Source organism: Odontesthes bonariensis, chromosome 15, assembly GCF_027942865.1.
Source record: "Odontesthes bonariensis isolate fOdoBon6 chromosome 15, fOdoBon6.hap1, whole genome shotgun sequence".
In the NCBI taxonomy this organism is placed as follows: domain Eukaryota; kingdom Metazoa; phylum Chordata; class Actinopteri; order Atheriniformes; family Atherinopsidae; genus Odontesthes; species Odontesthes bonariensis.
Genome location: NC_134520.1, coordinates 30,394,524 through 30,416,873, shown reverse-complemented (window position 1 = coordinate 30,416,873; position 22,350 = coordinate 30,394,524). Strand labels below are relative to the sequence as shown.

The following is a 22,350-nucleotide window of genomic DNA, read 5'->3' as shown; positions in this document are numbered from 1 at the left end:
AAGATGTCCCATAGAGGGCTGAGGGAACTGAAGTTTCACACTGATGTTTTGTGTAATTAAATGATCTGTTTTTAGAACATAAATTAAGCATTAGTTTTATATTAACCTGAAAATATTGTGAATGGATTTGTATTAGTTAGCCATTATCCAACTTCAAGAATTTAAGACTTCAGTATGTTTTCAAGAAAGTGCAATAAGAAACGTTTGCAAAAACTGGATTTGACTGCTTTTTAAAAATATGTACATAAGACTGAAGATCACCGTGAAGGTTTTTTTATGGTACAAAAGTTGGATAAGGTCATTCTTTCGTTTTCACCTTTGAATCTTTACACAAGATAATCACATAGCGGAAAGATCCACCCTTTAGTTTATGACAGCTCTTTAACCAATTAGAGCATCCAATACAAACAAGCAGGCTCACAAGCCAATCAAAATCGAGAGGGGGCGGGCACTTTGCTGTTGTGGATGGCAGTTTACTTCCTTCTTTGCAGCGTGAGATCAATAAACAGCAGCGAAGACCCTCAAATAGGAAGAGAGAAGAAGCTGAAGATTTGGCGCTGATGTAGGTACTTAACAAAGACCATTTTCTTCTGTACTTAAAACGCAGAAACTAGAATATTAATAAATAGGTGATTACGTTTTCTGTTTTGAGGCGAAACAGCCTGAGCTGCTGGTGCTGCTCACAAGACTGCGGCATGTGATATCGATTAGAGAAAAACACACGGCTGCCTTGTTCCAGCTCCCGAATATAACTTACTAAATAGCTGCTAAAGATGCAGCACTTACAGTAAGTTAGTGAATGTCACTGTTTTCTACTCCTGTCACACCCAGTCACGTTTGGTTTCCTGATAACAAGTGTCCCAAGTTAGGTTTTAAGTTATGTCTTTTAATTTAGATGAAGGACTTGTCTGCAAAATTTAGCTTCTTGGCTTGGAAAATAAAAAGTTTAATCATCATGTCTTCAGTGCTTTGAGCATTTCTGCTAATTTTAAACTCAAATTGTACGTGATTTTCTTACAGTGGACATGTGAATCCATGACGAATGAAGCCTTCAAGAGAATAAGATTTATAAGAGGAGTGGAAAGAAGATAAAACAGCAGGTTACAGCATTTCTATCCTGGGTGGAATATTCTCAACAAAAAGAGGAGCGAACATGGTGCACGTCTACAACTGCCATCCCTTCACCTCACAGCAGATCGTACAGGTATGTGAAGCCCGGCTGATACTGAGTCTGAACATGCCATGTTTTAGTATATTGATAATCACATGTTATATTGTGGCTGTAGTGTTAACTGCTCTCCCTCTCTGTGTCTCAGGTGGAGCAGGAACCTGGGCTGGTCTGCTGTGGTGGTGGAGCCCTGTTTGTGGTGGCAACAGGAGGATGCAAGGTTATTTACTTTTTTCATTATTTGTAGTGTTTGCTCATTATTCTGGCGGTGACCTAATTTGAATCTTTTCTTTCTTGCATTAGCAAAACAATAATAATAGTCATCTAAAACGGTATCCTCATTTGTATTAAATACCTTTTTTTTCTATAAAAAAAAAATGGATATTTGGGATGACTTCAGTATTAAAACACAGAAAAAGACTAATGTTAAAGAGAAACCAGGAATGTGCAGCTCAGAGGCACGATTCAGCGTGGATTTTAGTATTGAAATAGAAAAGCCTCTGAAATCGGTTAGACCAATATGAAAGATCTGAAACTTATATTCTGTTAAGTGAAGCTGTTCATGAAAAGCTCACAGATGTGCATCTGCACTTTCAGTGAGGCGTTGTTCCTTAGATCAACAAATAAATCTAAGATTAAATTCAAATGAAATAGGAAAAAGTAAGAATTCATCATCTGAACGCTTGACTGATTGGGATGTTTTGACCTGAACCAAAGGTGGAAGCGTACAGCCTGGAGAAGGAGGGCTGCCCTCTCATCTGTCGCTTTGCCACCATGGGCACTGTGAAGAGCATCCAGCACAGCAGGATAGGTGTGGACATTTCCTCTCTTCTTCTGCCACATTAGTTAGAGATACAGTAGGTGCTGATCCCCTCTTTAGGGAGCCGGTTTTCTCAAACAGCACATTAGCCAAATAGCTGTGTTGGGTATGAGTTGGAGAGAAAACTGAGAAGTAATGAATATTTTTCTGTCATGTTTCTCCTATGCTTCTCTCCAGGAGACTACCTGGTAACCATTGAGGAAAAGAACAGCGCTACCTACCTGAGAGCCTACACCAACTGGCGCTACCAGGTCCACTCTACACATCGACCAAATGTTTCTGAACACACATTTCTTACAAATACTTTATATCAGAGTGTAGTTAACATTCACTCATTTCATAAACCATATTATCACTTTCATGTGTTCTAAACTGGACAATGAACATGAAATAGCCTTCAGAAAGTGCTACTCGGAGCACTTCCTGGATTGATACTGGATCTGTCTGAGCTTGTCTTTTAAAGGGACAGCAGTTGAAAAGCCATTATTTTCCCAGGATTACACATTTATCTTAAATGTTTGATGCAATATGGCATCTGCTCGAGGCTGAAATTGTCTTCAGTTTTAGCTTGAACATGAAAATGATAACAATGGCTGTCAAAAAAGAGAGTATCTCAGAGCATTTCCATTGCTAGATAAAGCAACCTTTCATTTAACAAAAAATATTCAACTAAATAGACTGCCAAACAGTTTCTGCAACACCTGATGCAGAAACTGGCTTGGCCTGTTATGCAAAGGTTTGCTTTAATAGTGATACACAAATCTATGTAATAGTCTTAATAAATCTGTGTTGGTTGGTTAGCCCCTTGATATAGAAGATATCTATCTATTTATATATATATATATATATATATATATATATATATATGTATGTGTGTGTATATATGTATGTATGTCTCTAAGAAAGAGCTCAGGTCATGGTCTGATGTGTGTGGCAATGTTCCAAGAGAGCCTAAGAAAGGTTTCTTATACTCACCTGAATGGTCCAAAACAAGTTCTAAAAAGCAGTCTTTATATTCTAAAATAATCCTTTCTCCATAAAAATGCATGATATTGTGCATCTATGTGTTTTTCTATGTTTCTATTTTGCTCTTTGCTCAGGCAGAGGAGAAGGCCCGTGTCGGGGTGCGTTTGTTGGGCCACTTGTTGCGCGGGGCATCTGTGGGGGGCGGAGTGCAGATGGAGATCATTGAGATCCCCCTGTCAGAGCGTCCCGTTGCCATGGCATGTTGCTCTATAACAGGAGACCTTCTGGTTGCCTGCGAGAACACGCTGGTTCTGTTTACCTTAAGGAGACAGAACCAGCAGAACCTGGTAAAAATCCAGTTGCTTAGAAAAAGTTCATCTCCGTATTCTGTTTGTTTGTTTAATTTATTTCTAAAAACTTTGATGGTTAGATCATTCCGTTCAGGTCTCCAAATGCACCATTAAGAACTTGCTTTTGTTCAAGCCCACAAAGCTATCAGAGGGTGTCTTACTGTGTTTGTTACCGTTAGTTTCTGACTCCGTTCAACTCAAACAGATATATTGATAAGCGATATGTTACAGTGGTTTAATGCTTGCCTCTGTGGAACCTCCACTCCCCAGCAGAATCAAAGTCAGCAGAGCCTTCAAAGCGCCTGGCCGAACACTCAGCAGAGCTGTGCTCAGAGCCAAGGTGACCCAACAAAAGTAACATTTTAAGTGTGAAAATGTGAACACATCCGCAGGCATTGATTTTTTTCTTTTGTCCCAGCATCTGTTTGAAAGTATCACAGTTACAATTCCAAGAGGAAGAAATTAGATATGGTGAAGTCTGTGTCATAATTCACTTTTTTATAAAGAATATAATCTGTGATTCAAGATAAATAATAAAGAAAGGGTCTGTCATGTAATGCAATTAGTATGATCTTAATGTTTGAAATTTATGTTGACACACAGATATTTTACATACTGTGCATATACAGTACAATGCATTTGATGTATAACATGTTTTGAGGGAATACATTTTTTTTTATAGGTCAGACTTCAAGTTCAAACCAGAATCTTTCTGTTCTGGATTTTGAACGCTCCGTCATTCTGCATCTTCCAAAAATGACTCCTAAGCAGGTATGTTCATCTGATTTACTTTCCAGAAACTTCTTCAGATTCACCAATATTTGGAGGGATTATACACATCCCTCAAGGGTATGTTAGTCTAGTTAAACCACGAAAAAAGACTTATTTGGATACTTATCTACTGTATACTGTAGAGTAATTGCAAGTTTGCAACTTTAGTCCATTGGAACCAGATCTGTTCAGGGAGCACCACCTTGTGGTCATTGGTGATATTGTACATCAAGGCACTTTTAAGCAAGTGACTGCATCTGTCTTCTTTTTCTAGTCTGACATTTAATCATATTCATTAAAGGAAAAAAAAAATGTAAATTCTGTATAACATCAACAACCAATATTAATATGCTGAAATGAGTAAAGCCTCACTCCCCTCTCAGGTGGCACTGTGTGGAGGATATGTGGCAGTGCAGGCAGAGCTGGAAGTTTTGGTGCTAAAACTGGAGGCGACATCTGAGCCTACAGCTGTGGATGAATCAGTGGACACCAATAAGAGTGGTAAAACTCATATGACTACATAGGTGTTTTTTTTTGTCTGTCTTTAATGTTGCATGAGATTCAGAAGCGCTGTTTCATTATTTTAAAGGTCTGGTGCCAGAGAAAATACATTTCAGCACTTTTTGTTTCCCACAGTTTTCATGTTATTTAGTTGTGCAGCAACTATGACCTATTTAGGTAATTCAGAGAAGCTCTGGGTGTCAACAAATGTCTGTGTTTTGGGCCACACGACAGATTAATTTGTCACGTGTCAGTTGTGTGCGCAGCAGATTATCAAGAAGACCAAAGCGACTTTCTGCTGGTTCCAAGACACCAGGAGCTGCTCGGTAATCGAGCTAAAGACTGCGACATCCCTGTCAGCATTGAAAAGACCGGGCTGGACAGAGGACAATACGCACTGTCTTACGTTCTTTTCAGGTGCGTGTGTGTATGTTTAATTGAGATCTTTATTGTGAGAATTTTCCTTTTTTTTTTTAACTGTGTCGATCCCTTCCTGCAGGCGTTTTTCCCCAGAGTTCTTCCAGGGCTGCAGCATAGAGGAGATGCACCTCCACTCGCTGCAGCTGTACCCGCTGTTCACCAGTGAGTGAGACGCATGAGACACAGATGGATCCACATCAGTGCCTGTAACATGAAGTGTTCGAGGCTGTTTTTGATGCTACAAAAGTTGTAAAATACAAGCTGATTGGTTTTGAAATAGGGTGAAATCTTTTTGCAACTGATGAAATTGCTTGTTAGGATGGATACTTCTCTGCAGTGTTTTAACAAAAACACACACTCAGTTTTGGAAATGAGAAAACTGGGAGGCTACAGGTGGTCTTGGTCACGCTCTCTTATAAAGCTGTGTCTTTCTCTCCAGGCAACCAGTCAGTGTTTGTGGATGAGCCAGCGTGTGTGTTCTGCTTCTTCTCTCTCCCTACTGCCGGCTATCTGTACAGTCTGAAAGGTGGAGTGGAGCTGCTCTCAGCCTATCAGTATCCAGAGAAGGTGCTGGAGGCGGTGCTAACAGATCACCTGTTGCATGTCATAACAACGTATGTCTGCAGCCATGAACAGAAATCATTCGTTCACCTCTGAAATTTAAATCTGAGCATGTAGTTTATAAAACTTTGTTCGTAAAACTCTGAAAAACAAGACTACGCTGTTATAATTAAGATGTAATTTTAAATGAGTTTTTGTTATGTGTTTCTCTCTCTTGAAAAAGATCCTTGTTTTGTTTTGTGTGGAATATAAAAAAGTGTGCTTTCTCTGTGTGCCTGGCAGGAGCGCATTGCAGTGCTTCACAGTGCGTTGTTCAGCGGTCGCAGCCAGGTTTGAAGACCCTTACATCGATACCACCATGAAGGTATGATCCTGTTCCTGTACCAGCAATTCATGAAATAGGAGGCTTGCTTTGTAGATTTTCTGGCTATTCTTGGTACCACGATTTTGCTGTAGAGCTTACTCTCACTGCCCTCTAGTGGCCATAAAGTCAACAGCTGTAGCTCTGCTGTTTGGATTTCTGTTCCAGTCTGATGTAAACACATACTACATGTTGTTTTTTTGCACTTAGTTATATTTAACATGTATATGTGTGTCTGTGAGGCTTGTCCACCCTACAGCCTGGAGGTGTGTGCTCTCAGAATGCAGTTATTCATTGGTCTGCGGTCAGTGTGCGTCTATGGCCGCCATGTCATACTGTTCTCCGCTGCTGATACAGAAACACCAGAGGAAACCGAACGCAGCACACAGCGCAGGGGCCTGTAAGTCACTCACATTCAATACACAGACATAAAGACAACCTTTTATTTTTAGAGGCTTTATCAGATGTGCCATCAGTTACCTGCTTGTGGAGACCAGAATGCTCTGAACAGGGGTGCATCGGTACGAGAGATGTGTGTTCACAGGCAGTCCTGCATTCATGAACCTTTTCACTGTATGTTTATTGTTATTTTAGCGAGTTGAAAGAAAACAACATTCTGGCTGATATTTTCCTTGCGGTGGGAATCAATCCCGCAACCACACCAGCTCTGGAGAACCTCCTGTCACGCCCTTTCTTGTAAGAAAAGTCTTTGTTGTCACTTTCAGATCAAGCTGCAGCGCCAAGACCCTCAAAATAGCCACCTTAGCAAAAGATTAGTTTACAAATCTGTAACAGCTTTTTTTTTTTTTTATCCTTTCATGGAGAAGAACAAGAAGCTTGGCTTCTTGTATTTCGACAATGATTAGCTGTATCAGTGTGGAATAATTGTCACAAGTTAACATGGTATCGTTTTGCCCTCACTTGGGACCCTCAGTCTAGGCCTATTTTTAGGTATAGTGAAAGATTAGATACTGAAATATTTAATCATTTTCATTTAAAAAAAAAAAATAATAATCATGACTTTTAATGGTCATGGCTATTATCTTGGAAACCTAAAAACAACCCTTCATGGTCTGATTTAACAGCAGTAAGGTGGGATTCAGCAAATGAAGGCAATTTATCCTCTTCTCCAGGAAAAATCAGATCACATGACAACAGCAGTTAGTAAATTATGTGCAAGTTAAATAATAATCTCTGTTTCTGTGTGACACTCCAGCTTGGTCTAAATGAGACAATATTTCCGCATTTATAACCCGAAGCTAGATGCCTATAACCTGCCTAACTGTGTGTGCGTTTGCATCTTTTTGCTCACAAACTAAACACATGTGGACTAAAATCTAAAATTTTGTTTTGGATTTTATCACTTAATAACCTGTAATTATTAAATAGGTTATTGGGTTTCACTTGTACACTTGTACACATTCCTTTCATTTTTTTTTTGTCCTCACAAATGTTTCAGGAAAAATTAAGTAGTGTAAATACTTAAGACATCAAAGGAGAGCAGCATCTTGCAGGTTCTTCAGAGGTGGGCGTTGCTGTGTGCACAGTCATTGTTTACCTCTTATGGTATGTTTAGGTAACTGTTTTTTTTTTCTTGAATTATTTCTTTATTGTGATGTCAGTCCTCTGTAACAATAACCAGATGCAGAAGCAATCCTGTCTCTGCAAAAGTTGTATCAAATGTAAATCAGAACTGACTGTAATGAAAACACGTCTCCCTCTGGCTCACATTGGAGAGAATTTGAAGATTTTATCATCAATAGTAAATAATACATTGACAGTAAAGATTCGGATTCCTGAAAAATCAGTGTGTGCAAAGAGCAATACTTTAAACCAGTGCTAAACGGTTGTGAACCTTCATCCCTCTGGCAGCACTGCAGCAGAAACAGACATGATTTTGAAGTGGGAATAACTTAATTGGTTCAGTAACGCTTCCGAAAACCGTTACTAGTGAAACAGTCTGTGACTGCATTCACAAATGCAAGTAAAAACTCTGCTATGCAAAGAAAGAAATCCTTTATAAACAGCCCAGAACCTCTGCAGTCTTCTCTTGGCCCACATTCATTTAGATAAATGAAGGTGAAGCAGTTTCTGGCCTGTGGTTTGAATGTGGGATGTAAATAAGTCATCACCAGTGGCTTCTTGAATTGCTGTTTTGAAACCTCATGTCCAGCTTTCTGTTCTGCTAATCGTGGGCTTACGGAGCCACAAGTGACCATATTTGACGGAAAGGTAGAGTTTGAAAGCTGCTTGTCTAAAATAAGGAATTGATTTTTGAAATTGTGGGCATCATTCAGTTAACTGCCATTCAACAGTTCAAAAGCAAACATCTGCGAGGAGTGCACATTAGCTTTCACATCTGTTGCACATCTGTTGCACATCTGCTGACACCGAATATTGTATACATTTTGATGTGTCCTCTTTGTTATATTTTCATTTAAATCTAGTTTTTAAGTCATTTGTAAATCATTGCATTTCCTTTTTTTTATTTACATTTTATGCATTGTTTTTTTTTTTTTTTTGGTTAAAAAAACTGACAAATAAGCTTCAAAGAACAGGATAGAAGGATGAAACACTTATTCAGAAATTAAAAGGTAATATCCCTCGCCTTCATAGCCAAGGACTGAGCAAATCTATGCTAGATTATGCTTGTTGCTGCCTGTCTTTTGAATGTTTGACCTCAGGAGCAGGAAGTGGACAATCTCCTCTCCCAAGGAAACCAGTGCAGTCGGACATGGATGGAACCTCTATGTTGTCGACACGGTCTCTCCCCTCACTCTCTACCAGGAGATGGTATCACAAACACACTCACTTAAGTGACGCTTATACAAACAAAATCTATTTGCTGTGTTGTTACTTGTATGTATTTCTTACACTTTTATACACATCCATGAAGGGTTAACATAAAATGCTAAATACGTTGCCTGTGTGTCACTGCGTGTCAGGTGGAGTACAGTCGGCGCTACGCAGAGACCAACCCCCAGGCCCAGAGTCTTCGACACCTTCTCAGCGAAGCTCACCTCCTCCTCCGAGCCTCCTTTCTGGAAACATCAGAGCAGAAACAGAGCGGTGAGGGCGACCCTGCGGAGTCATTGCAGACACAATCTGTGTCAGCTGATAAAAAGACAGCTGCACTGACATACAGGCAAGAGCTGGAGGAGGCACTCAGGCAGAACTGTGCCCAGCTGGGAGACTGTTTCAGCAGGTAACACACCTACAGGCTTGTTTCGTGATTATTATCATTTAAAACCCCTGCAGAAACCATAATCGTGTCACAATGAATGCACACAACCCTTAAAATGAACTTACACAAGTCATTTTGACTTGATATGTATCAAATTGAGTTATTTTATCCCCTAATCCTAAAAACAAGATCAGTGTGACCGTTTTGAAAGCTGAGCTTTTTCTTTTCTAGAAGATTAGATCTCTTTGTTGTTTCAGTCCTTAGTTTCTGCTTCCCTAGCTCATTGAATGTTTACATTAATATTTTACAGGGTTAAAGATGGAGTCAAGCTATTTTTTTCTATATTATATGCTTACAAATGCTTCAAGCTTTAAATAGTGATGCGCAGTATTTTTGTGGCAGCTCTCCAACTTTATAATTCCGTAACTTCAGAACGGAAAATAAGTAATTATTCAAGCACCATCTCTGCTATTTTCTGTTGTGTAAGGGGTAGTCAGAGGGACTGCCACCTGGCTTTGCCATACTACAGGATGTCTGGTCTGTCAGTAACTGAGGTCATGTCCAGGAATCGCCCACTTCCAGGCAGCCCTCACACCTACGGTCCCGGCTTCCTTTTTTACCTGAAACATTATCTGTTAGAGGAAAATGACCAGAGCCTCACTCAGGTATTTGATCATTTTTTTGTTTTTCCTACACTACTAATTATTAGCTAAATATAGCATTAATATTAAAATAAAATTTTCAAACATTCTGCCTCTGCAGGAAGCTGCTGATGAGGTCATCGACATTTTCAGCCAATCGGAGCCATCAATGCTCATCAGTGTGTGTGCCAGCCCATGCATGACAAATATCAATCCTGCCCGGACGCTGCAGATTTTACAACGTCTGGAGGACACAGCTGGCGTGTCGGTACCGCTATCAATCACCATGGCAACCATGATGCTGCATCTGGGCGACCTGCAGCAGTACACAGAGCTGATGGAGCGGCACGCTGAGGTTGGGATGTTGTTTCCGTTGTTTTATGTTCCCAAATCTATAGCTCTTTGTCAGTAAATGTGTCTTCTTATTCCAGTCAGATGAGGTGGTTGTGTGCTCAGTTTTCACTTTATTTTTTGCACAATGCTGTTGCGATTTTGTAAGATTTGCATCCATCCATCCATCCATCCATCCATCCATTTTTCTATATACAGGCTGGAGCCTGTCCCAGCTGTCATTGGGTGAGAGGCGGGGTACACCCTGGACAGATTGCCAGTCCACCAGATTTACAACCGAAATTAGAAAAAAAAAAGAAAGTTTAAATGTCACAAAGCATTAAATAATTTTGGATGCATTCAGATGCTGATGGTGTACGGGTTCATCGAGGAGCCGAGGCTGCTGCTGCACGGTGGAGGAGGTGGCCAGCTCGTGCAGGTCCGTCCCACAGCGTTTGCTCGACAGCTGGCAAACTCCCAGCCTGGACTGCTGGTGGCTGCCATGGTTGCTTTACATGAGAACAACAAAGTTCAGCTGGATCAGGCTGATCACATATTCAAGGTGTGTGTAATCGGTACCTGAAGGTTCACAGTCTTGAAGGTTAAACAGAAATATCCGTACCCACCTATCTGTCACATTGCTGATCTGCCTCACATGACAGAATGATTTCTTGCAAAGTTTTGCCTATTTTGATCACTTCTTCATGAAAGCTTCTGAATCTAACAGCAGTAAATGTGCACTGTGTGCAGGAGCTGGGCTGCGAGAACAGTTTACAGGTGGACTTCTGGGAGGGTATGCTCATGGCCTCGTCACAGGATGCCATCATTCAGGAGCTATTGTTCCGGCTGGCGTCAGTTTACATCGACCGCCTGACAAACTCAGTCAGTGGTGCAGCTCCAAAACACAAGTCACTGAAGAGCACTGAGGATCTTGTAAGCTGCTTTGTTGCATTTGTTTCGTTTATTGATAGAAATATAAAGTCAGGAGTTGTGTTTCGGCTGCCGCACAGCTTCTGTTTGTTCATTAATTTATTATTATTATTATTATTATTATTTTATGGTCCAAAAATCAGTTAATACTGGTGTTAGTCTCATCCTTTAAATTACTCACTCATTTGTCTGTTTTAGATCAATTCATGCTCTCATTATGGTGCTCTGTACCCGTGGCTCACTGTTCTCAATCCAGCTTACACTGCCAGCTCCCAACACCAGGAGGCGCTGCACAAACTGCAGGTATCTAAATCTGTTTCAAATGGTTACATTAATGATAATGAGAAGACTATTGAAGATTTAAAGATTTTATTAGTATTATAAAGGACATCAGTTCATCATCCATATATGAAACATAACGGGTAGATTTAGAGTTTAACTGATTTGAACTAATTTCTTAAGGACGAGACCATAAGAATCAATGGACAGACTGTTTTTTTGTTTTCATCTTAATGATGTCTTTGTCTGTGTCTGCAGTCTCTGCTGTGCGGCCCGTCTCTTTCTCTCGGCTCCATCATGCCTCTAATGGAGCGTCTGTCAGAGGAAACCTTGTGGGGCTTCAGCCTGCACCTTCTCTGTGCTACCAGAAGGGGGCAGTATGAAAGCAGCATCGAGCAGTTGCTGGACAGATGTCCTCAGGCCATCATAGCCTACGCCAACCACCAGTTACAAGACAAATATACGGTGTGTAGTGAGCACGACTTTAAAATGTAAACACTCTATTGTCTTCACTTGGTGTGACGTCTCTGCTTTGTAGTTTGTTTTTCTTTTCATACCCACGTTGTCTGACAGACTAGTCTAATCTTTACAGGCACTCTGGTGGGAGAAGCTGCTTCCTGAGCTTTGTAACCGGACAAGAGCAGCCTCAGACAACAGCATCCTGCTGGGTGCTCTCAAAGGTACACTATTTTTGTTGAAAATTAGCTTTTTGACTTGAGTGCATACCATAGTTTAGCTGAAGGGTATTTTACATTAATGTGATCCATGGTTAATTTGACTTGTCTTTTTATGTACCTGCTGAGTTACTGAGCAGGTTGAGCAAGTTTGACAACAATCTGGACATTAGATACAGGTCTTTGGTATCGTAACAGCTCTTGGGAATACATTAATGAGTAAGGGCAATATGCCAAAAGAATGTGCTCTCTTTATGGACATTAAAGACTAAATTCTCACATCCAGAGTATAGAATTTAGACAGGAAAAGTAATATGAAATGGAAAACACTAGTTATGTCCTCATTTTGCACAAGTTGGCACAAATAAGACACAAAGCTCAATTTTAGCAACTATTTGTATCAATATCAATAAAAATATTGCCATAAATGGTTTGAAAGTTTTGTAAAATGGATGTATATTTTATTAAACAACACATATGCTTGTCAGAAGTCACAATGTGATTGTTGCATTATAAAGACCCTCCTGTTTGCTTTTGATTGGCATATTAGGAGAAAATTTACCAAACAATCTAAGTGTCATTTGGGTTTAATGTCACTGGTTTCCATATTTACAGAGACTCTGGTCGTGGTCGCCATGGAGACGAGCCCGACGGAGTTCTTGGAGCTGATCCCTGATGATGGCACAGCATCGTACTTCCTGCCCCACTTGTTGACATGTAGCCAGAGACACCTTCTGGCCTGAGAAACACACGAACAGTCCATGAACTGAAACAGAGGAAGTGTTCAGGAGGGTCTGACACATTTGTCTTTGAGCTGCGGCGTCGCAGCACTTAGAGGTTCAGCATTGACCCGCAGCAGATCAGAGGATGGTTCAAATGTGTCTGTAATATCTTGTTGACCTCAAACAATCATGTGCTTTAAGTATTTTGCAATTATATCAAACTAAGGAGTGTTTGAAATATATATACATATATATATATATATATACAGTATATATGTTTATTTCTCCTCTCGTGGCTACAGTCGAACATTTCTCAAAATTGTTCTCAGACATTCAGTGTTTTGCTATTGTGTACATTTGTTTTTATAATTACTTTTAAGACTGAAAGTTTTGAGTGAAGTGTGAGCTTGTTTTAGCTGTTTTATTGTTCTTTACTTTTAAATTGTCTGTCTCTGTGGTGACTTTCAAATCAGCAGTTCAGGTAAATAGTAAATATCTCGAGTGCTAACCAGCCTTTTCTTTCCGCATGTCTCTGTTCTCACCGTAATGTGATATTTTTTTCTTTCCCACTGGGAGATTGAAATATTTCCTCATGTTTCACTTGACTAACAAGTGTTTTGAATTTAATCTGCTGAAAAGCTTATTTTCTTTTTGTTTCCTTGTTCTTTTTCAGTTTCCTGCTTCCTTTTTTAAAATGAACAGGATTGTGTATCTGAACATTATAATTTAGCTTTTAGATTTTTCATCTGGTTAATCTCAAACTCAGGTATGAGGTCACGGTTGCTGATGGAGCGAACAGGACAGTCCCCTCTGTTGCAGATTCAGCTGACTGAGTACATAACAGATTGTTGCTTGAGTGGTTTAAACGGTCACAACAGAAGTGAATTTTTTTCCTTTCTACTTCCTCCTACAAAAACATGATAAGATAATGATTAATTGGTGGAGAGTCGGTTATCAGGGCTCCTGCTTAAGTCTACAAATTTAAGTTTTCACAAAATCTAAACTGCTAATTAGGGAAATTTTAACACATATGTCTCTAAATATTCTTTTTTTGGGCTTGCAAAATTGAATTATCTCTATGATAATAGAAACCTTTGAAAAGCAAGTTATAGAGTGTCACATATGACAATAAATCAATATGAAATCTTTAAAAAAACAACTTGAAATACTGCTGAACCAGCAACTGCTTTTTAAGATGCCTTCCAACCAATGATAGCTTCCAAATTGTCCGCGGAACCAATCCTTGCCTAAGAACACAACTGTAAGCCAATCAGAGTTTTAGACTCTGATAGACTTCAGCTTGAGTTAATGAGAGTTCAACTGATCAGAGGTTTCAAGGGCCACCTCCACCTGGAAATCTGGAGGTTCATCCTTTGGGGCTGTAGCTGGAGAATCAACATAAATTCCTGCTGGTAAGAAAGCAGTCAGAAGAATAAAGCAAGTAAAATAAAAAGCAGAAGAGGACTTAAAAAAAAGGAAAGGCGACTGAAAGTGGAATCGGTAAAAGGAGGAAAAGTAAAAAAAAACAGTGGAGACTCAGTTGTTGTTCGTGGCATCACACAGGATGAAGCTGGGTAACAGGAGGGCCATGTTGCTGACCATCTCAGAAAATATTGAGATGACGCTATTCTCTTCGGATGAGTGCTGTATGGTGATAACAACGCAAGAAAGGAGGGATAAAAACAACTCGCACCAGGTTTGTATTCCAGAACACAGAATTGCAGCAGACACCCTGCGAGTGAACTTCTAAATCCTGAATCCCAAACATGTACTGAGTGACATAAAAAGAGGGAATCTCTGTTGGATTGATTATATCAAGAAGTATAAATGAACGATTCTCCTTGATAAATTTGTTGACTGCTGATTTAATCGAACCATCTGTTTCAAGTGTCATGTGATGACTAGAATGATGAAATGTATGTGCTCTGGAAGTCACTTGAAAGGATAAATAAATTCAGCCATATCAGAGACATGCGTGTATTTTCCCATGCTTTTAGTGGCATGTAATGATGCAGAAATTTATCCTCATCTTTTAATACAAGCTTAATCCCTCTCGTGCTTTAAATATCTAAATAAATACCTTCTAAAATAAATATGTCTTGCTTGCACTGGACAGTTCACTGACCACTAAATACAGTGATCATAATTATTTAAGGTAATAGAAGAAACCTAAAAGACTTCCCTTTCATAACCACTCAGTAAAAGTATTTCCAATGTAAATACAATGCAGTACAATCAGTGGACCTCAGCCTGGAGTCACAAGACAAGTAGGGAGATAAGTTGGCTGGAAAAAAAACATTTCTCTCTCACCAAGTTTCCTCACTTTTAAAAAGGATTTTGATCACTTTCTCAGAATTATAAATATTACTAAATTGAATGTGCTCCTTTTGGAGATGACGAGTTTAATCTTTACAAACCACCTTTGTGGGGACTTTGGTTTGCAATGTTTTATATGATCAAAACAGTCATGTTTGTATGCTCGAATGGCTCGTTTTTGGATCATTTCCGCTCAGGCACAGTAACGTAGGCAGATAACTGAACCTCCCAGAGTCCTCCAGCCCAACATGAGCCAGATGAAGCAGGGCTGCACAAAAAGAATAAACTGACCATTAAAATAAAAAAAAATTAATGAATAATTTATATTTAAAGTTAACATACCATTCAATTTTGGGTAAATGCTTTATTGACATTAGAAATGGATAAAAGGAGGAAAGGGGAAAGAAATTGACATGTTACATTTTGTATATGGCTCCAGTTTCTTTCCAAGGTTTTTCTAAGATTTTTTTTTAAAATGCCAAACCATATACAGCCAGTGTGATGAGCTCCTTTGGTTTCTTTTGATAAGTTGGACTTCACATATGTTCCCTAGTAAGGCAACTTTGGGTGAGCAGAAAAATCTCAAACCAAATCTCGTTCAAGTGTATCAACTTTTTTTTTCTTTATAATTTCATCCCTAGAAATTCAACGTGCACTGTAAAAATGTAACATGCACCTTTATCTGCTCTTTTTTTTTTTTTTTTCTGAACCCAGACATACAGATACATGGAGCATCCTCTAGTGACTGACTGTGAGGAGGATCCAAAGCCGCTTGTCCATGAAACACAGGCCCTTGTTCTGGAGCCTCAAAACTGCTTCCGTGTCATGGACTTAACAGATGTAATGGAGACAGAAATGGAGGTTAGTGATGAGGTTTTTATTCATGAGCTTTGTGGTAACTTGGTAAATCCCACCAGTCAAGCTTTGTTGTTTTTTTTCCACAGAAAAAAGAATAAAACAAAAGATATAATATCAGTACTTTTTTACCCCAATTCTCAGAGGGTCGTGTTTTTATGTTCCTTCTATTTGATGCACATTTCTTTTTTTTACTCTCCTTTTTTTTCCCCCCATGCAGTTTTTCCCTCCCATTAACCTTTCAGATATTGAGCTGGTGGAGATAAAGCCAGGTGACTCTTCCATCGTGACGGTATGTATTATCAGGTTTTGTTATCACAGAAAATGTGACCATCAGGACTCAGGATGAGAGGAGGGCATTTAAACACAAAAACAGACAACCTAAACTCACATATTTACTGATTGAATGACTTTTACAGTAACAAATGAGATGATTCTGTGTTCATCAGTATTTTAAAGGGTTCAAAGGCCTTGAGTGTACTATGTGGGTCAAAGTCCTAATTAATACAAAATCAATATCTTAAATCGATGAGTTGTGATTTTGGTGTCTGAGTGTTATGTACTGCTGTGTGCAGGTTTTTTATGATGAAATTGATCTCATAGTCAAGTTGGAACAATACTAAGAAGCTAATATGGTGGACCTCTCAACAACATTTATTGATTGATATTTTTTTTTCTTAATTATTATTGATTACACTTTTTGAGTTTGACAAATACCTGCCCTAAATCTCTAGATTCTCAATCAATTTACAAAACCTAAAGTTTGGTATAATTTAAGGCAGAGAATAGCTAAAAATGACAACTTTTATGAAGCTGAAACCTGCATCGATTTAAAGTCTTTATTTAGTTTCTAAGAGACAGTATTTTATAGATAATTTTACTCTTGGGTATCAATTTGTTTATAATTAGCATAGATTTTTGTGCAATATTTGAATTGTATCAACAGTTGACATTGCAGCTTATTCAGCTGTTAAAGTCATGCATCAATTGTCAGTTTATTGTGGATTGTGTTGCAGTAATACAGTCAGATATTGTGTTGCGTTTCAGCCAACCCAAAACAAAGTTAGTCGTGTAAAGTGGAAGAGACTGACCCCAGAAAAGAGAGGACTGGTGGTTAAAGATGTGATCTGTCTACCCAGAGGACACTGCGTGGCCGAGCTGGAGAGGTGAGCGTGTCTGGAGTTTCAGGTATTCTAATTAGTTCAGTGAGATAAATGTTGAATAATCATGGTTCCCTGTAGCACCAATACTGATCAGAACCATTTTTAGACCAAAACGTTTACATCCAGGCTGTTTCACACCCCACATCATTGAATTTGCAGTCGGGTGAATATTCCTTTTTGTTCCTCCAGACAAATTGCCCCACAGACTAAACAACAAGTTGCTCAGGCCATGGGACTGACTGCTCGCATCACGGTTGACTATAGCTGGTCAGCCAGTCAGACGGAGAGTCGGCTGGCATTGGTGTTTCAGGGCCAGTTTGTAAAGAAAGCGGAACAAAGGTTTACCTTCACATATCTTCAGGTGTGTTTTGAGGTGTATCTCTAACCTCTGAAAGTACATGTCACTGGTTCCAGTCTATCAGAATGATGATTCCCTGCTTTATGTATACATTTGATGGTTTGTGTTGCTGCAGTGTGTGCAAGGTTCCAGAGTTCTGTTTGTCCCAGAGGCCCCTGTGGAGGGCTGGACTGGCAAGCAGGTGCTCAGGATCTCTGAACATGGGGCTTTGTACATCCTCAGTCACCACGACTACCCACAGGTACTCCACAAGAACTCTGTGTATCTTTTAAGTTTGATTTCCTTCCTGCTGCGTCACCGGTTGAGACTTTGTCCCCATCATAAAACTTTCAGCAAATGGGATCCCTGCAGACACATTTCTCAGAAGCTGGCTCATTTCCTCAGGGATATATTTATCTCTTTAACAGAGCTTAAACTCCAAAATCAATTTAAAGTGTCTGACTCAACAAGCACCTGAAGTGAAACGTGTAAAGTTGCCCAGACTAAAAGATTTTTTTCTTTTAACCTCACGTTGCTGGGTTTTTTTTTTTTGTTTTTTTTTCTGGATGTTTCTCTGTTTATTGTGCAACAGGGGCCATTTTGAGCCACTTTTAAGTAATTTGTTTGCTTAAAATGTTGTTTGCTGAAATGTTTATTATAATAATAGACATTTCAGCAATATGTTAATGCAAGCAATCTAACAGTTAGAGCAGAGCCACAATTCTGCTTTTGGTTTGTGGTGTAAGTTCTCTTGTATAAAAACATTTCATGGTATTACTGTATATGAGTCTCTTCATGTTGGAATTGTTTTCAGTAGTATTTTGAATGCAACTTATTAATTCCATTATGTTATGTAACCCAAGTTTGAAATACTCATCTGTCAACAGGTAGAATCTGAAAGTTCAGCCAGTGAGACCGCAGCTGAAAGCAGGTAGGACAGCATTCCCTGTGAAGAAACATTTTTCAAAAGTATCTCGATACTAATTACCTAAATGCATTTCTGGAAGGGAGTCTTGTGTGCAAAATGACCATCATTTGGTAAGACGGATTCAGCCTCGTATCTGCCGGACACCACAGAAGGTTAGTTTATTGTAAACGGACATATAGGATTTAAGCATTTTCTGTACTTTAGTCGAGCATAGATTGGTCACCAGTTTTCTGTATCTTTCATGTGCAGCTTACTCTCAACCTGGACACAATCCTGAGATTGTACAGACAGGTGAACATGGACCGAAATGTAGAAACTCACATCCAGGTGATGAGGGAAGATGTGCTTCACAGTGCTTTGAAGGCAGTGAGGAGGCCGGGCTTCTGCTTCACGTCGACACCTATAATCTCTTTCAGTGAAGACGAAACCAAAAGTCATGAGGAACCTCTTTGCGAGTTCTTCAGGTTCTGATTATTACACTGAAAATGCAGCTCAATCATACTTGAATTTGTATTTATGGTTTCTAAAAAAAATCATTTATAGTTTCTGAGCTGTGAATATGATCTTTTTTTTCGTTGTTCCTCGCACATGAATTCTGTCACACTTCAAATATTTTCCCATTGAAGTATAAAATTCTAATTTGTGGTGCCACAACCAGAGATTGAATTTCTTCTCTTACAGGTTGACTCTGCTGGAGCTCACGCAAAGTTGTGTGTTTGAGGGTCGTCCAGGATGCCTCTTCTTTACCTATGACCTCACAGCGCTTGAAGATAGGAAGTATTACGAAGCGGGTGTTCTCATTGGCTGGTCATTGGCTCAGGGTGGGCCTGGGCCTTGTTGTCTTCACCCTGCTCTCTACCAGGTTGGCCAAAAAACAGAAACGTATGCTTCTGTATGTATGTACTTAAGTCATTTCAGTGGTTATCACAGCTCTTGACACTCATGTAGATCCTCTGTTTAATTGAGAGAAAACAGAGGATCCTATTATTCCAGGAGGGAATATCAGGAAGGTTTCACTCAATGAGCACATTTTAAATCATTATAACACTGTAAGAATGTTGAAATCCTTTATCTTTAAAACCTCTTGGAACATTATTTTCTAAAGCCATGTTGATGAGGTTTTTCTGTGTTTTTGCTTTATATTTAGAAATCAGTCTTGTCTAATACTGTATCTGCATTGAGGTTTGCAGTGCTGCATGTTAAATGGTAATCTAAAGCTTGTTTAAAAAAAAAAACATTGGCACTAAATCATCATCTCACTCCTGTTTCATGCAGAAGTAGCGAGCATTTTAGCATCTTTCAAACCCGTTTTTCTTTTACAACTTGCAGTTTTTGGTGTTTCTATTTGGTTTTAGTGCAGCATTCAGCAGACAAAGAGCCAGATATAATTCTGCTTGCTAACGACTTTTCAAAACTTTTTTTTTTTTTTTTTTTTTTTTAAATGTTGATATGATGATACGGCATTTAAAACTTGTTGCAAACGCAAAATAAACCAACTTGTGCTTTAACATTCCTTTGATGCAAACACACATGTGCATTGACATTAGGACTATATGATGGCTTGGAACTGTCCAAATTTGTGTTTCGCATCAGTATTCTCTTTGTCATTGTATGCTTTTCCATATATCATTACAGCTTATGTGTTGCCAGAGTCCACCTTTGGAAGACTTCAACTGGAAGGATATTGCTGATACTGAAGCGCAGATCCGATTGCAAGAGGTAGCACACCCACATAATGCACACACCTGTACCAAAACCGACTATGGGAGTTTGCTGTGATTGTTTTGATGTGCTCTGATACGTCAGGGAGTTTCTTTGGTGATATTCATACAGAACAATACTGTAGAATGCATCTTCAAGTGATCAAATACTATTAGTTTTACAAAGCACAGAAGATGGATTTACCAAGAATTTTGATTTTGTTGCATTTTATTTTAAGCAGAGTAGGCTGCGTGTTGCTTCTGGATTTAAATGGTGAGATAATCTAGCTTTCCTCTGTGTGAGTGGCATATCGTCAAACTTTTTGCTCCACAACTGTAAAGATTAACTAACTACCGATTCATTTTAAAAACCTGCTTTACTTCCAGGTGGAGACTTTGGCTCCATTTAATTTATCCTCTAACACTGCTCTGCTCCTGTTACAGCTGCATTGTTGTCATGATGTGAAACTATTGTCTCCCAGTCTGCGTAACTGGGTTTCGTACTGTGGGATCCCTCGAATACAATCGGCCCATTCTAATGAAATACCAACCATTTATGCCTGCTTAGTAAAACACTACATCTACCATAGGTAGGACACACACATCACACATTTTTAACTTCTGAGCCACTGTCTCTTCTTCTTTCATTTGTATTTCTGTATGTTTCTAAATAAATTACTGTCCTCTGATGTATTTTGTTGGCTGCTGCTACAACATTCACATTTTCTTCAAAACTTCAGGGTGGCCAGTATGATCTCCCAGTTTATTGAGGGGCTAAACAGCTGCGGCGGATTGTGGGATCTGGTGAAGTCCGAGTGGGAGATGTTTCTGCCAGTAATGACGAGTACAAAGCAGCAACCTCTCACCCTGGAGGAGTTCAAACAGCTCTTCACTGTGTGCTACAGCCATGCAGACTCTGAACTGAGGGCGGCTGAGGAGGCCACAGCCTCACATTGGGAAACAGTCCTCACCTTGGTCAGCGGTAAGCAAGCTGAAGGAAGCAAAGAAGATCAGATTCTGGTAGAAGAAAAAGTGTTTCCGGTTGAGCTGTGAAACTTTTTACTAACATGTGTCCTCATTGTGCACAATCAGATGGTCAGACAGATTTCTCATTTGAAGACCTCCTCATATTCGTCACGGGGGCTGATCGTCTTCCTCCTCTTGGCTTCCGCAAACTGATCTCTCTGCGATTTTACTCCCAGGTTGGTTTCTATTAGATCAACTTGAAAATAATAAATATTTCCAGTTCACATGAAAGAAGCCTAATTTCTAACTTTCACTTCGACAGGGTTGCCTACTTTGACATCACATGCAGTGGTAGCACATAGCTCAGTGTATTTAATCATATAAACTTACTCTCTGTTATCCTTTTTGCTTGTTTTGGGACACAACAGGCTGACAAAAATTGTTGACAGTAGCTTTTATTTGAAGTTTTGTCTGTGTCAGTGATAGTAGGTCTACACTTTTTTTCTTCCCTTTCAGTTTTCTTCTTGACTAAAAACACGCTCAGGTTAAATTGGACACATGCCTTCTCAAGATACTTAATGCTGTGTTGTGCATCCCTCTGGAGTAGAATTTTACCGTCAAAGTTTCCTGATTGTGAATTAATTTTCCAGGGCGTGAACACATCAAATCTACCCCATGCCACTGTGGGCTCTCTGGAGCTCTTCCTGCCGAGGGGAGTGGTGGAGTGTGTGGACCTGTTGATACTGCTGCACAAAGCCTTACATAAGGCTCTGCGTCTAACGCAACTGCAGGCAGATGGAGATGGAGAGGAAAACTGTTCTGAAGGGGTGATGGGATTTTAAAATGGAGGCCCTCTTGGATGCTGCATGTTTATGCTACGTTCTGGGGTCAAAGGATTCTGCTGGATGTTAATGTGCTGAGTCTGATTGTTTTTAATCAGTGGCTTGTCTGTTAAAACTGCAAGTCATCTGATGGTATCTGTGACCTGTGAATGATATCTTTTGGAAGATTAGCAGGGAATGATGCTTCAAACACCACAACAAAGCTTAGGACTTTTAGCTGTTGATATTTGACTGAAATTGATTTAAAGACTGCCTGTTTTGTTGACAAAAGAAAGTGAGCTTCCTCTATGAATTCAACTAAGTTTTCAATATTTTGTTTGAATGTTTTAATTGTCATTTTAGCAAAATGAAAGAACATCAAGAAACTATCATGATGGCACTATAACATGATATAATTCACATTTATGATCAAAGATCTGGAAGAAATGCTTTACAAATGTTTTTTTTTTACAAGCTTTTAAAATGACAGTGACTGTATATTTAATTATTTTTGTTTTAAGATGAAGTGTTGAATAAAGTTTCTTTCAAAAGGATGCGTAAAATGGAAAAAAATAGGTAAAGAATA

At 39.3% G+C, this 22,350-nt stretch overlaps 1 protein-coding gene across 8 annotated transcripts; it reads left to right on the top strand.

Annotated features, from left to right (window-relative positions):
* Positions 1 to 454: 454 nt before the first annotated feature.
* hps3 (HPS3 biogenesis of lysosomal organelles complex 2 subunit 1) lies at positions 455 to 13,189 on the top strand. 8 transcript variants are annotated; one of them, XM_075485951.1, is made up of 26 exons: positions 455 to 562; positions 653 to 787; positions 1,021 to 1,204; positions 1,317 to 1,388; positions 1,886 to 1,979; positions 2,166 to 2,239; positions 3,089 to 3,301; positions 3,575 to 3,644; positions 3,987 to 4,075; positions 4,459 to 4,576; positions 4,831 to 4,993; positions 5,076 to 5,158; positions 5,436 to 5,610; positions 5,840 to 5,921; positions 6,161 to 6,318; positions 6,513 to 6,614; positions 8,603 to 8,711; positions 8,864 to 9,123; positions 9,590 to 9,767; positions 9,865 to 10,098; positions 10,438 to 10,635; positions 10,824 to 11,006; positions 11,202 to 11,306; positions 11,541 to 11,747; positions 11,875 to 11,962; positions 12,572 to 13,189. In XM_075485951.1, the coding sequence occupies exons 3-26, from the start codon at positions 1,154 to 1,156 to the stop codon at positions 12,697 to 12,699; spliced, it is 3,234 nt and encodes a 1,077-aa protein (XP_075342066.1). In that variant the 5' UTR covers positions 455 to 562; positions 653 to 787; positions 1,021 to 1,153; the 3' UTR covers positions 12,700 to 13,189. The 8 variants fall into 8 exon arrangements, with proteins under 8 accessions (XP_075342066.1, XP_075342067.1, XP_075342065.1 ...); XM_075485952.1 differs by having other exon boundaries at positions 455 to 566; XM_075485950.1 differs by lacking the exon at positions 653 to 787.
* Positions 13,190 to 22,350: the final 9,161 nt, after the last annotated feature.